This window comes from Pogoniulus pusillus, chromosome 3, assembly GCF_015220805.1.
Source record: "Pogoniulus pusillus isolate bPogPus1 chromosome 3, bPogPus1.pri, whole genome shotgun sequence".
NCBI lineage: Eukaryota > Metazoa > Chordata > Aves > Piciformes > Lybiidae > Pogoniulus > Pogoniulus pusillus.
Genome location: NC_087266.1, coordinates 32,647,276 through 32,663,468, shown reverse-complemented (window position 1 = coordinate 32,663,468; position 16,193 = coordinate 32,647,276). Strand labels below are relative to the sequence as shown.

The 16,193-nt window shown below is 44.9% G+C and overlaps 1 protein-coding gene across 5 annotated transcripts in view; it reads right to left on the bottom strand.

The window, feature by feature from the left end:
* The window catches only part of KLF12 (KLF transcription factor 12), a 442,914-nt gene that overhangs the window by 189,752 nt on the left and 236,969 nt on the right, over nt 1-16,193 (bottom strand). For all 5 annotated transcript variants that reach the window (XM_064174087.1, XM_064174050.1, XM_064174078.1 and 2 more), the window contains exon 5: nt 5,971-6,106. In XM_064174087.1, the coding sequence (XP_064030157.1) occupies nt 5,971-6,106 (136 nt within the window). The remainder of the gene's footprint in view (nt 1-5,970; nt 6,107-16,193) is intronic.

The following is a 16,193-nucleotide window of genomic DNA, read 5'->3' as shown; positions in this document are numbered from 1 at the left end:
AAGCCTCAGTGCAATAGAAAAATGCACCCCAGACTTGGAAATATTCTTAGGAAAAGTAAAATTGAAACTGCTGTATTCCCATGACTTTGCTTTAGGCCAATTAGCATTTTCCATGGCACAAAAGTATTTTCTGAGAAGTTCTAGAGCAGCACCAGTCAGTGCTCCATCTGTTAAATCACTCTGCAATTGTACAGCAGTTTTAATACAAGCACTTGTTCACAAAGGGCAGACGTGCCAGAGGAAAGAGATGCAAAAGGCCCACAAGCACAGCCAAAACACCCTTGCTTGTATTCCTTGGGAGACTTCAGGACAAAGTATGTTGCCAGCAAGCAGAAGAAAAAAATGGGGTGAAAGCTCCCTATAAGGAACAGCACAATGGTAGCAATGACTGCAGCTGAAACAGGAAAAGAGACAACACCAGTGTAGAAAATGGCTGATGGAAACACAGTTCTAAACCTCAAAAGAGATAAAAGTCAATCACAGAAGTTAATTTACATTGAAGAAGAGCTCTAAGGAGAAAAATTACACCTGAAAAACACCTATGAATTTAATAGAATACACTGGTACTGCGGCTGCTGTGGAATTTAGTTTTTCATTAGTATGGTATCTAGAACTATCTTCTGCTGTACTGCAATAATAAAAGCTAGTAAAATCTAAAAGATCATCACATGAGCATCAATTTATCAACCAAGTAAAGCACTCTAAAAAAACAATGGGTGTAAGGTCAAAGCCCCTAATCTCCTTTTCATAGAAGCACTCAACAGCACGCAGCTCAGCTCAAAAAGAGTTCATACCATGAAGACTTCATGCCAAGAGCTGGCCACCATGGTCACACCCAAATAGGAATCACGTTGCTGTGAATTAACTGAAGCTGTAATTACAAGTATTCAGGAGTTTCTCTTCAAATTTCCTGTCTCTTCATTTTCCCAGAAAGAAGCTACCTGAAGCATCACTAGTTTATATGCATAGTTTATAATTTCCTTGACATTATTTGAATGGAAAAAAGGTTTTGCTAAAGGTGTTATCTTCACCTACAATCCTTAAGGAGAAGAAAGTCTAAAGAGAGGGAGGGAATTCGTGTATCTTTGGATTTTTACTGATGTACTGATCAAAAGTTGTAAAGTGAAAAAAACTACTACGAATCACCTTCTGCCTCTTCCACTTCTAACCTGAGCTTCCGCGAGCAGATCGTAGGTCGTGTGTGTTCAGGGACACAGAGCTACACGTTGTAAAGTAATGTATTTTACTGTTACAAGTGTGCAGAGAAAGGAGATAAAGCCCTGTTGAGGGTTTGCACTACTGTATACCACAGAAGTGGCTCCTGAGCCCTGCTGCAGCAGCACTGCCTAGGGATGGGAGGGCTGCCAGGCTAAGAGAAAAGCATGTTGCTCTGAGGGGGCCCCTTAAGAAGTTTTACTGGTCTTCCAGGGCTTCACTAATGGCTTGTCTTCCCTTGGCTTCACAAAGATTTCTAGAGGATATCTGAGATTTGACCCTGACGATATGATTCTATTCTTGCTGCGTAATAAGCCCCAGTGGTGTCTGGCATGTAGAGGCAAATCTGCTCTTTGTTAGAGAGCTACACGTCAAAGTGAGTTTGTAAAACACACCACGGAAAGGATGGAATGCTGCTTACGATGCAAAGCCCACTTAAATCTACATATTGCTGCAATATTTATTATCAGCCAGAGCATATTATCTGAGAAGAATAAATTATTCTTAGTCCATATTATGGTAAGGTACAGCAACTACCATAAAGCAGCACTGTCACATAAAGAAATTTCACCAAAGTACCCTGCTTGAAATAACGACTTTGTTTATCTATAACTTTACATTATTGATTGGCTTTGCTGAACTGAAGAAGGGCTATGAAGTCATTCCAAAAGAACTACTGCGGAGCCTGCAAGTTCAGCCAATATAAAGCTGGTAGCAAGAAGGCAATTTCCCTGAGAAAAAATAGTCATACTTGGTTACATTACAAATATGCAAGTAAACTTCACTGTGTTTACATAAATAAGAACTAAAGCCAAATACCATGGCTTACATGGCTCGTAGCATCCGATTGTCACAAGTTTTGCTGGCATGGTTTTTTTTCTTGTAGAAAGAAGACCTGAAACAAAGCTGAAGATGCCTTCCCGTTTTAAAGGACTTGAAAAGCAGAGCTTTCACACAGGCATTCCTAACTGTCTTGTGACCCAGCCACAAGGGTAATTTCCAAGACAATAAGCTTAAAAATAGCTGTATCAAAACAACTGCTCTTCCCCAAACACTGACTTGTTGATTTTCACCATGAGAGTGGTGAGAGCCTGAAATGGGTTGCCCAGGGAGGTGGTTGAGGCCCCGTCCCTAGAGTTGTTTAAGGCCAGGCTGGATGAGGCTCTGACCAGGCTGATCTAGGGTTGGGTGTCCCTGCCCATGGCAGGGGAGTTGGAACTAGATGATCCTTGTGGTCCCTTCCAACCCTGACTGATTCTATGATTCTATTATTTCCTTCATCTTGTGGTTAAAACTTTGACGTTACTAACCCCATCTGGCATATTTAGGTCCAGTGAAAGATGCTGAAGCATTCAGTATTGTTCTGTCACTCCAGCTTCAGGCATGCTAACTCCTCAGTCAGGTGCTGTGGATTGCTGTACTCTCACTTCAAACCAGAGCTGTGCAGTGCTGACACAAGTCCCTGGCAGCTGTCTGCGCTGCCTGCAGTCAATGGAGAGGAACGGGCACTCATGAGCTTGAGTCTTTCTCTCTCTCCCTAAATCAGACAGCTAGAATAGGTCAAAAGAATTGCCACCTGGAAATGCCAACTGCTACCCAGCCCATATGCAGAGAGGTAGGATAATTGACGTGGATGCAGAAACCTGCACTGCAGATTTCTAACTAAGATGAATCCTGAACCTCACAGACAGCACACAGCAAAGTCGGGAGCCTCATGAAAGCAATCCCCCCCAGCCTCACACCTTGTGTGAGGAGCTACACAGAACCAATCCAAGGCAGATACCCACCACGAGGTATTTTAAGCTGTTTTGCTTAGGAGGCTGCAATAGGCAAATCTCTGTGTGTGTCTATATTTATATATATATATATATACACACAGACACATATATTTACAGTTTTATGCATGATAACTTAAAATACATCCAAAAAGAACAGGAAAGGTCAACTGTTGTCTTGCACCTTCCACTAGTGTCTACAAATCAGGGTGGGTGTTGCAACCAATGGATGACCGAACAATTGCAGTCTTGTACTGAAAGAATCATAGAAACATAGAATCAGTCAGGGTTGGAAGGGACCACAACGATCATCTAGTTCAAATTCCACTGCCATGCCTAGGGACACCCTACCCTACATTAGCCTGGCCAGAGTCCCTTTCAGCCTGGCCTCAACCACTTCCCTGGGCAACCCATTCCTGGCTCTCACCACTCTCATGCTCAACAAGTTCCTCCTCACATCCACTCTGAACCTACCCATCTCCAGCTTTACTCCATTGCCCCTAGTCCTGTCACTCCCTGAGAGCCTAAAAAGTCCCTCCCCAGCTTTTTTGTAGGCCCCCTTCAGATCCTGGAAGGCCAGAAGAAAGTCACCTGGGAGCCTCCTCTTCTCCAGACTGCACAGCCCCAACTCTTTCAGTCTGTCCTCATAGCAGAGCTGCTCCAGCCCTCTGAGCATCCTTGTGGCTCCTTTCTGGACACACTCCAGTGCATCTGCATCCTTGTAATAGGGGCTCCAGAAGTGGATGCAGTACTCCAGGTGGGGTCTCACCAGAGCAAAAGGGAGCTGCCACACTATTCTTCCTAGCCAGTATGTGCAAGGAGTTGTTTTTTGTTGTTAAGAGTATAGCTATTTGTAAGAAAGCACTTACAAGCTCACTTAAGAAAGAACACAGTCTGTGGTACAGTATTCTGGACTCTGAGGTCCAGCCTGCCTCATGCAGGGCACTTAGACCTACATTTTACTGCCTACCAAAGCTGTTTTTCTATGCATGCCCCTGTGCTGCCCAGTTATTCAGCAGAAAAGGAGATACCTTCCATGTCCTCAGAGGAAATGCCTCTCTGCTAAGTTTAGATGCTGAAACTGAGCACACAGGATCTCCCTCTGGAAGTTTTCAAAGGCACTTTGAAGGGTATGTAGAACATAGGTTTTTATTTTCAGTGGACTGCTTTGCTGTATGTCTAATATTAAGTTTCATGCTAGAGCTTGCCTGTAAGGCACTAAGAAAGAAGTGGATTGAGTGAAGTCAGTATAAAGTACTAGTGTCTTTTTTCAGCTCAGCAGCTCTATGTGTGTAGTTTACGACTGAGAATGAAGTAAAGAAGAAGACAAATCACAGACCACAGTCAAATTAGATTTTCCTAATGGGGCTTTTGAAATAAACTAACAGATTACTGTTTAAATAAAACCTGCAACAAGGACGAATTGACGTTATGTTATTAAATTGCTTAATTTAATTCTTAAGCTCCAGAGCCAGCCAAGTAATATTCAGCACATTTACCTTCACAAACTGTGGAATGCACTGTGGAAAAGCTGGAGTGAAACAGCTTTTCATGGTTTGACCAATTCTCTAAGTCTTTAAGCAGTATCAATCACAGCGAATGGTATCTGGCTGCCAGTCATGTATTAGGAGTACTTGCTAGCATTCCACGCCTCCCTTCTTTCATTAATTAGACAGAATGATTTAGTGTAAAATCATGGTGGGTTGTTTTATTTCTCTAGCTTATTATGTGTGCTATAAACTGAGAAAAAATACTTAGCACTTCAGGGCCTGGTGTTGTAACTAGTGAATTTGAAGTAAGTGCCAGGCCTGCCTATCAAGCAATAGAGTCACTGGTGAAGAAGTCTCCCTTTCTTTTCTCACTGTCGGAAGAGGAGCATTGCTGATCTCATTCAGACAGTCACCTGTCTTGCCCATACAGATCTGCCTCACTGCTTAAGGGGAAAATAGGTGTGAGGACCACAGTTACTGTGCTTGACTGGAAGATAAATTAGCAGATGCCTGGTGAAAACGCAAAAGTAGTTCCTCCTTAAACACAAGCTTAGAAACACCAGCACTTTTGGGTATTGATGGCCAAGAAAACACAGTAAAATAGAAGTACTTTTAGATACCAGATTAAGACATTTAAATTGCTTCTATCATAAATTATATAATATCAATGTTTAATGCTCTGCATTATATCTCTTAGTATTTAATAATGTCCAAAATGCCCTTATTTTGAACCTTTGAGATATTGTAATGTGTTTTGTGGGTCTAGCACAGGCTGCACTGCCTGGAGACTCTAGTTCTATTTCCAGCTCTGCTTCAGACCTACAGGGTGACCTTTATGTGTGACCTCATTTTCCTCACCTATAAAATGGGGATATTAATACTTATTTACCTCACAGTTGGTTCCCTTCCAGCTGCTGCAGCGACTGAGCAAGCTCATGCACCTACAGAATTGCCAGTGTCCATGCAAAACTGTTTCTTTTTCATTTTAAAGAAGCAATACAGACATGAAATTAAGAACTGGTTTCTTCATCCAGCGAGTGAAAGTATACAGCACAATAACGGCCACGGAAAAGCTTTTCAAAGCCTCTCCCTTATTTCTTCTCAGTGACACTTCCCTTCAGGAGAAATGTAGCAACCAGAATGCATTTCTTGACACCATTTTCAACCAAGAAAAACATCATGCTTTTTGTGTGAAAGCCTAACCTGGTCTGCCTTTGGAAGGGATATAAAGAACACTGAAAGCTTTGCAATTAAATAAAGGGAAAGAAACTATTTCAGTTTGAAACTTTACCTAATAATGAGGGTAGAGAGGAAAAAAAAAAAGGCAAAGAGAATCAGAGAGCAACAAGAGAGAAACTCATCCTAAAGGGAACAGAGAAGAGAATCCGTCAGGTATGCTGGCCCACAGCTGGGGAGACAGCCTTGCAGCACCACCAAGGCCTGTGAGCACCTCAGCAACACTCGTCTCACTCTGGGAACGTGATACTTACTCTTGTACTGCTCTGGCTATGGAGAGCGCTGTAGATCCAGTTTCATTAACGCTATCTAAGGTCACATTTGGCAGGTCGTCATCATCACTGTCACTTTTAATTTGTCTGGGAGATAGGCCTCGGGGGTCCATTTGTGCTGGAAAGAGACATATAATGGATTAATATGAGCGTGCTGAAATTAATCTTGTCCCCGAACAACATCAGGGCATGCAACGCATCCGCTTGCTTGGGCTGGATGGCATCGCTTGTGCTGAGCTTCCCGAGCAGGTGATGGATGGGCACAGCCAGCTAGCAGCGCTGCAGCTGCGTGTGGGTGTGTGAACACACACAGGCCACACCAACGCATTCGGCAGACCTGAAATAAAACTGTGCATGTAATAACTGACAAAGGCTGAGTTTACCTTCAAGGTACTTACTCTGCTCGTCTTCACAAAGTGAAAAGACTACATATGGTTTTGTACAGCACAACACACTCCAGAGTAAATGTTACAGTAATATTCCAGGAGCAATCTCTGATTCTGAGTATCTTCCATGAGATACCAGACTGGGACTCATGCCACATCTACGTATCTGATTTAGCATCTCATTTCTGCCTCAATTCAATGCCTTCAGAGGTTAACAATGAAGTCTTCCCTCCACATTACACGTGGCAAAGCTGTTGCATGCAATTTCACAGAGGTAACTAACTTTTGGGTGCCTGATGTCATGTAGGCTTAGTCAGTCACGTAGTCTCAGATCTTATGAACATCTGAAGACCAGGAACTGCAGTATTGTTTTGTCCATCTGCAGCTTATGGTCTCCATATTACATGGCAGTGGTGCAGGTGTTCAGGTGCTGGCAGTAGAGGGCTGCAGGAGTGGCCTCTGTAACAGGATGCCTTGCTGCCTTGCTGTTGTCGGACACTGCCAGTTCCAGCTGGCTCAAATAGATCCACTGCAGGGCACACCTGAGTCTGAGGTGGCACTCTGGGGATAAACATATTTAAGGAAGGACAATAAAAATGCCACATGGACAGAGCAAGGAAGAAAGTATAAGAAACAGCCCTGCAAGCACCAAGGTGAGAGGAAGCAGGGAGAAAATGCTCCTTGGTGGAACAGAGATTCCCCTGCAGCCCCTGGAGGAGGCTATAGTGAAGCAAGCTTTCCAGATAGGAATTGCAGCCTGTGGAGCTCCCCCCACCCCGGAGCAGGGGAACAGCGATGGAGTGGCAGGAAGGGGTGGTTACAGATTGACAAGACATCCCATTTCTCACCCCCGTGGTGCTCTTGGAGGTGCAGGTAGAGGACTCAGAAAGGAAGGAGTGAAGATGAGCTTGGGAAAAGGGGTTGGGGAGTGTTAGTCCTCACTATACTAATACATCTTTAATTAGCCATAAATTAAACTAAATTTCCCCATGCTGAGTTCATGTTGTCTGTGATAGTAATCAGTAAGTGATTTCCATGTGTTTATCTTGACCCATGAGGTCTTCCATCTTATTTTCTCCTTCTGTCCTGCAGGAGAGGAATAGTGTGAGTGGCTCTGTGGGCATCTGGCAGCCAGCCAAGGTCAACTCACCAGCTATATTTTGTGTGGAAAGAAGAGCAGAAATGTAGGTGCTTTCCTTTTAATCCTTGTGGCTGCCCTCCAAAGGGAAAAAAAGGTGCAACCCATATATGGGGAGGGGGAGAAAACCAGGAGATGGGCATGGCAGAGAGTGTGGGGCACAAGTGTGAGCTGAGATAGTCCCAAGAGGAACTAGAAGTTGCTTGCGTCAGGAGACCGACCCAGACGGACTTCAGAGGTGATGCAGACAGAGACATTCCTCCTGACTCATTAAATAACATGTAGTACTAGTAAGTGCTGAGAGACACTAAAAGCAGCTGGAGTAGAGAGCAAAACTGAAGAGATGCCTGATTCTGCAAGGAAGAAACAGGAAGGGGACAGACTGGCAAAGACATTTGTTTAAAAATGCATTTACTTTATCTGTTCAGGTGAAAGAGGGAATCCAGGATCATCTACAGAGCTCACTGTCGCAGTTTAGTATCTTCAGCTCTCCTGTGTTGCAGTGCCAGAGACAGGACACTTTCTGGGTCTTGCAACATACTTTTCAAGAAAGGTTACTGCCATTCCTACACTGCCCTGGACAACAGGGATCACAGGATCCCCTTAGAGATCATAAACAATTCAGCTCAATAATGGGTACAAAAGCCAAAGTTAGAGTTCTCATTTTGCCATGTTTTTTATGCTCACTAACTCTGGAAAAGGAACTGAGTTACTCTGAAAAAACGGGAGGGCTGTAGAGAACTCCAGTAGCTGTGAAGCCATAACAGCAGGACTGATGGATAGATAGATGAGCTCTTTCCAGAGAACACTCCAGATACGAGTAATGACTTGAGGAAAAGTTGGTATTAAATTTTAGTTTATGTCTTAGCTGTGAAACACATCTGAGTAATAGAAGAGTGAGTGGTAACTACCCTTCAGCTGTGTTGTTACATGTTAAAGAATTCAATAACAATACTATTAAAATATGTTTGGTAGGCTGATGCAATGTCCCCTTCTGAAAACACTTACAGAAGTACAATTTCTTTTAGCTCTGAAATACTGGCTGTGTTTGGACAGCTTATTTCTTCACGTGTGGTAAAGAAAACACATTTGCTCATCAAGGCAAAGGCTACTGACAATCTACATGAGCAACTCAGAATCACTCCTCAACTGTTTTAGGTAGAACGAGCATCATTCTGACTCTGCTTCTTAGAATCACAGCTTCTCTATTATGGTACTCAATGCATTAGGGCATTGGGGATAGGCTGATACATGATTTAAGAGCAATTGAACCATCTAGTCAGCTGAATTAGTAAAAAAAATCTACCCTAAAAGAAGTGCTACTTCTGCCTTGTTCCCTAATGCTCCTTCTTAAACACAGCTTTATGAGTTGTATGAGATTATTATTTCTCCATTACTTCTTCAGTTTTTCTTACTTGTAAGTTATCCCAGGCAACCAGCAACAGAAGAAGGGGACACAGTCTCAAGTTGTGCCAGGGCAGGTCTAAGCTGGATGTTAGGAGGAAGTTGTTGCCAGAGAGAGTGATTGGCATTGGAATGGGCTGCCCAGGGAGGTGGTGGAGTTGCTGTCCCTGGAGGTGTTCAGGAGAAGACTGGATGAAGCACTCAGTGCCATGGTTTAGTTGACAGGATAGGGCTGGGTGCTAGGTTGGACTGGATGAGCTTGGAGATCTCTTCCAACCTGGTTGATTCTATGATTCTATGATATGTATCTGCCCAATATTTCTATGCTGAAAGCTAATGTTTGCAGTCAAACCAAAAAGCTATGTATGAAATACTTTGTATTAACTGTGGCTCCATCTGACTTGCACTACAGCAGAAGTTTTACATAGAAACTTCCAGAAACTTTCTTAATATTTAAACCTAAGCCTAACTTGAAATCACGATGGTTACCTAATTTAGCCTGCAATACAGTTATTATACACCAATTTTGATCATTTAAGCGTGAATACTCCTACATAAGGAGAGATGATGTAAATGTATATGTTTCGCTATCAGTGCAGATTAACAGCTCTTCAGATATTACTGAGATTCCTATGATATTTGGTGTTGTATTAATGACCTGAGGAATGTGCTAGGATGAAAACTCTCAATTACATGATTTTTTTCTTTCTTCTTGTGAGGTAAAGCCTATCCTGTGTACTCTTTAAGAGGCAAATTCAAAGGCAGGCAATTAACACTTTTTGTTATACTTTTGCAGTTAACTGAAGTTGGTAACTAATTTACAGAATGACCAAGGAATTATTCACCTGTTTTTTTAATACCAGACAACATATTCATCCTCTTTTGTCTCCCTTTACATTTATGACCTCATCTCAGCTTGCAGACTTTGGTGGCCAAGGCACTGAGGAGCCAAGGTGACTACCCAGTAGGCTGAATTTCAGCGTTGCCAGCTGGTGTAAACTGCCCTGCTTTTTCATCAGCACGGCTGCAGCTGCTGCAGTGAAAAACAGCCTTTAAAGGTATTCTCCTCCCCTAAATGTGCCATATGAATGACCAACTGGCTGAAAGCCTAACAGTTACCTCCTCCTCAACACTCACTGCAGTGTGCAAACTGCAGCACAGAGTTTTTATACATACAGAGTTCACGACTCCTCCTTATGTCAACAGCTTTGACTTTCTCTTGGATATCCAAGAGCAACTGTCCAACGGCTGGCACCAAGGTTTCTAAATACCAGCCATGTTCATAAACATCAAATTAAGAGTTAATTATTGGCCTAACAAACATTAAACTGGAAAAAATGAAGTGATGCAGGCAAGAGATATTTAGCAAATGAGATGAAGAAGGTGGAGACAAGTGAGTAGTGGAAGGTGACTGGCAAGCAAGGTGAAGGGGAGCACACAAAACATACCAAGTGCATTTTAACCTCTCTTTATTCCATACCTTGCTCTGACAACCAAGATTTTCCTTCAGCATAAGACCCCAGGTCCAGAAAGGACGCAGGTGGGCTCCTGAATCAAGTCCTCCCTATCACCGGCGGACACATTGAACTAATAAAGCTCAAGCCTTAAAAATGAGCTGGATTTCTTGCCCTTGCTACTCCTCTGGAAAGGCATTTGCCTGACTGAGCTATCCGTTGATTTTGTGAAGTGTGAATGAGGCGAAGGCGAGGCAAGCAAAAAGAAACGAGTCAGAGACTGCTTTCGTGGGACAAAGGTGTCATTGACAGAGTGCACAGGAGCCACAGCAGCGAGCTGTTGGCACTCCACGCTGCAAGGAGCGGTGAGCCAGGGGAGTTAGTTAAGAAGGTCTGCACAAGCTGAAGGCTGCACGCAGCCATGTTGCTTTCTATCCTCGTTGGCTTCAAGAAACAATGATTCTTTTTGCTAAAGAAAGGAGAGGATTGCTCTGGATGCAATCACTTCTCAAAGCCTTCTTTGCCAAACTGTACCAAAACCAGCTCCCCTCTGGACAGTAAAAGAGAATTCACTCTCTCCACTTGTTTGGAGGCAAGAGGTGCAGAAAGGTCTCACATAAAACGCATGCCAGCCTGTAAATATTCCTGAACTTGCTTTACCACCATTAATATTTTATCTGCCAACTGTCAGTTGCCAGTAGGAAAAAAACTGATCTGGATTAAACACAAGCTTGCTTCTATTTCTATCAAACTAAACTATTTCTTAGCTTCAAAATTTATGCTGGCTGTGGGAGCCAGACAATACTTGATCCTCTTTCCCAGGACAAAAATGCCTCCTTGTACGTTGCTGGAGCAGATTTAAACTTGCACAGTAACTTTCTAATGAGATCTGATTCAATTTTTGCTTTCTGGCACATGGCTGTGTCATTTCTGATATGGTACAGGATTAGCCATATCACAGAAGCAGTTATCTCTGGGAAGGATCAAGCTTGCTAGATCCTCCCCCTCCACCTTTTCAGAGGAATAACCTAGGCACAGGGCCACGTCATCAGGCTACTCTTTTCCTTCTCCACTCTCTAAACCTATCACAGTATCACAGTATCACAGTATCACCAAGGTTGGAAGAGACCTCACAGATGTTTCTGTCTGCATTGGAGCACCTCTTTGCAGGGGCACAGATTTAAATCTCTCCAGGCTGACAAAAGCTTAGGATGCCATTGTGCACTTTTCATACAAGTACTGGTGTGACCAGGCTGCTGAGTAAATGCTACTCCCTCTCTGTCATATTTGGGCTGCACTTGAGATCACAGAATCATAGAAGCAACGAGGCTGGAACAAACCTCCAAGATCATCCACTCCAACCTAGCACCCAACCCTAGCCAATCAACTACACCATGGCACTAAGTGCCTCAGACAGGCTTTGCTCAAAGACCTCAAGGGACAGTGACTCCACCAGCTCCCTGGGCAGCCCATTCCAATGCCAATCACTCTCTCTGCCAACAACTTACTCCTAACATCCAGCCTAGACTTCCCCTGGCACAACTTGAGACTGTGTCTCCTTCTTCTGTTATTGGTTGCCTGGCAGAAGAGACCAACCCCATCTGGCTACAACCTCCCTTCAGGTAGTTGTAGACAGCAATGAGGTCACCCCTGAGCCTCCTCTTCCTTTTCTCCAGGCTGCACACCCCCAGCTCCTCAGCCTCTCCTCACAGGGCTGTGCTCCAGGCTTCTCACCAGCTTCACTCCCCCTTCTCTGGACACATTCCAGCACCTCAACATCTCTCTTGAATTGAGGAGCCCAGAACTGGACACAGTACTCAAGGTGTGGCCTGACCAGTGCTGAGTACAGGGGCAGAATAACCTCCCTTGTCCTGCTGGCCACACTGTTCCTGATCCATGCCAGGATGCCATTGGCTCTCCCGCTCACCTGGGCACACTGCTGGCTCATCTTCAGCTACTATCTACCAGTACCCCCAGGTCTCTTTTTTCCTGGCTGCTCTCAGCCACTCTGCAGCCTGTAGCTCTTCTTGGGGTTGTTGTGGCCAAAGTGCAGAACCCTGCACTTGGCCTTGTTCAGTCTCATCCCACTGGCCTCTGCCCACCTATCCAGCCTGGCAAGGTCCCTCTGCAGGGCTCTCCTACCCTCCAACAGATCAGCACCTGCTCCTAGCTTGGTGTCATCTGCAAACTTACTGATGCTGGACTCAATCCTCTGGTGCAGATTGTCAATAAAGATTGAACAGGATATATGCCCTAATTGCTTTGATTTTTTCCAGTGATTGTACATACGCAGTTGGAGTGCTCTGACCTGGTCAGGCAAGGCATAACATAGACAAAAATCTTGAAGTTGGATGACCACAATAGGTAGCCTGAATCTAGTTCTCTCAGGGATGAAAAGGGCCAGACAGTAGCACACTGCTACCACCACAACCTGAACTTTTGTAATTCAGTTAAAGTCCTTGTGAGTGAAAGAGATGATCATTCAAACAGTGGGATTGCAAAGACCCACTGGAAGTCATTTCTTGCCTACACACTGCGTTAAAGGCAATTCTGAGGCCCTTGGCTTACACATTTAAGAACATGAGAAAACTAAGCAAGCACCAGGAGTTTTGTCTCTCTATAGCTAAGCCACATACTACTAACTGATACTGAAATGACTCATTATGAGATGATGCTTCTGGTGTGAACTCAAGAGAGAGAAAATTCTGGCAACCTGAAATATTGAAGAGTTTAGCTCATCTTATCTAAATATCTCTGTTCACTTCATAGAATCATAGAACGGTCTGGGTTGGGAAGGATTTCCAAAGGTCATCTAGTCCAAACCCCCTTGCTGTCAGCAGGGACATCCTCAACTAGGTCAAGTTGCCCAGAGCCCTCTTGAGCCTCACTTTCAGTATCTCCAGAGACAAGGCTCCAACCGCCTCTCTGGGAAAAATGTTCCAGTGTTCTACCAATCTCATGGTAAAGAGCTTATTCCTAACATTCAACCTAAATCTGCTCTTCTCTAGTTTAAAGCCATTGCCCCTTGTCCTATAACCACAGGCCTCTGAAACACTCCCTCTCCAGCCTTCTTGTAGGCCCCTTTCAGGTACTGGAAGGCTGTTACTAGGTCTCCCTGGAGCCTCCTCTTCTCCAACTCCCTCAACCTGTAGTCATAGCAGAGGTGCTCCAACCCTCTGGTCATTTTCATGGCCCTTCTCTGGACCTGCTCTATCAGGTCCATGCCTTTTCTATATCGAGAGCTGCAGATCTGGATGCTGTATTCCTGGTGAGGTCTCAGCAGAGCAGAGCAAAGTGGCAGAATCACCTCTCTGGATCTCCTGGCAACACAACTTTTGATGCAGGCCAGGATGTGATTTGTCTTCTGGGCTGCAAGCACTGACTGGCTGCTCATGTCCAGCTTCTTATCTATTAGCACCACCAAGTCCTTTTCTGTAGGACTGCTTTCTATCACCTTATCCCCCACTCTGTATTGATAGTGAGGATTGTTCTGGCTCAGGTGCAGAACTCTGCACTTGCTCTTGCTGAGCTTCGTGAGGTTCACCTGGGCTCACTTCTCCAGCTTGCCCAGGTCCCTCTGGATGACATCCCATCCCTCTTATCTGTTAATAACTTAGTACATGTACATTCGTGTAGGCCTGGTGATACATCACAATGTAATAAAAACTGAATTGCACTTATTCACTTGATTAAAAATCTGTTTCTGCTTTTTGAAATGATTTCCAAATTCAGAGTCCATTTGCTTTTGTTTCACTTATTAAACTCCCCACAGTGGTTTCTCAGAAGGATGCCTAATATTAAACCCACTAATCAAAATGATGGCTCCCAGTAAGAGTTCCAGCTGGCCATGACATCTACCCTCTAGACTCGCCAGCCAAAGCAAAATTACACAGGTCTGCAGTGGGGAGAATAATTCCAAGACCTGTGGCAGGCGAACCATCAGCTTGGATGGTGAAGAGGCCCCTATAGCCTCGCTAGTTCTGATCCACACCTAACTGATGTGTTTGCTCTTGCAAAGACAGCCACAGGTTTTTGTTGCAGTGGAAGTTTAAATTATACAGAAACAGGAGGTAGCCCAAACAAGCCAGAGTCATGTTTACTATTGCTAAATGTCTGTCTTAGAAGCTCTACTCACTTCCACTGTATGCTGGCATACAGCAGGTAAAAGAAGATTATCTCTAGCTGCAAGCAACAGTTGCTTTGCACTTACCTCCACTGAAACAGATAAATCAATTACCACCCTACCTCCCAAAAGTATGGATAGAGGAACTGAGTGCTCCCTCAGCAAGTGTGCAGATGGCACCAAGCTATGTGACAGCTAGAGGGCAGGGATTCATCCAGAGGGACCTGGGCAGGCTGCAGAGGTGTGCCCACACCAACCTCATGACATTCAACAAGGCCAAGTGTAAGGTCCTGCACATGGGTCAGCACAATCCCAAGCCAGCTCCAGGCTGGGTAGTGAATCATAGAATCATGGAATTAACCAGGTTGGAAGAGACCTCCAGGATCATCCAGTCCAACCTATCACCCAGCCCTAGCCAGTCAACCAGACCATGGCACTAAGTGCCCCATCCAGTCTTTTCTTGAAAACCCCCAGGGATGGTGACTCCACCACCTCCCTGGGCAGCCCATTCCAATGCCAATCACTCTCTCTGTGAAGAGCTTCCTCCTGACATCCAGCCTATACTTTCCCCAGCACAGCTTGAGACTGTCCCCCCTTGTTCTGATGCTGGTTGCCTGGCAGAAGAGACCAATCCCCACCTGGCTACAATGTCTCTTCAGGTAGTTGTAGACAGCAATGAGATCACCCCTGAGTCTCCTCTTCTCCAGGCTGCACAAATGGCTTAGAGCAGCCCTGAGGAACAGGACCTGGGGGTCTGCGGTGATGAAAAGCTCAACATGAGCCTGCAGTGTGCACACACAGCCCAGACAGCAACTGTGTGCTGGGCTGCAGCAAGAGCAGCATGGCCAGCAGGGCAAGGGAGGGCACTCTGCCCCTCCGCTCTGCTCTCCTAGGGACCCCACCTGGAGTCCTGTGTGCACTTCTGTGGCCCCCAGCAAAAGAAGGACATCAAACTGTTGGAGCAAGCCCAGAGGAGGGCTACAAAGAAGATCAGAGGGCTGCAGCAGCTCTCCTGTGAGGACAGGCTACAAGAGTTAGGGTTCTTCAGCTTGGAGAAGAGAAGGCTTCGAGGAGACCTTATAGTGGCCTTCCAGTATCTGAAGGGGGCTCACAGGAAGGCTGGGGAGGGACTAATGACAAGGTCTTGTAATGACAGGATGAGTAATGGGTTTAAGCTGGAAGAGGGGAGATTTAAACTGGATATTAGGAAGCAGCTTTTTACAGTGAAGGTGGTGAAACACTGGATCAGGTTGTCCAGGGAGGCTGTGGATGCTCTCTCCCTGAAGGTGCTCAAGGCCAGGTTAGATGAGGCCTTGAGCAACCTGCTCTAGTGGGAGGTGTCCCTGCCCATTCTGTGACGCTGCTGTTACGCATGTCTCTGTCTGTGTGCCTGCAGAGCACGGGACTGAAGTGACAAAGAGACTCTGGGTGCCAAAGTGTTAGAAGGATATTGGAATTCAGTGTTAAGAAAATTACATGGCACTCATACTTCAACACAATACACTATTAGCTGCCAGCGACCAAAACACTATGAAAGAAGTAGTTTGAACCTAGTGATAATAATCTGCCACTTGCAATTACCCCACGACCCCATGGTACCTGACAGTATGTTTCCATCAGCCACCACCCTCTCTCAGAGGCCTGAGTGACAGTGGAAAGGAAAAGAGGAGCCTCTCACCTCTTGTCTTCGGGCACTTGTG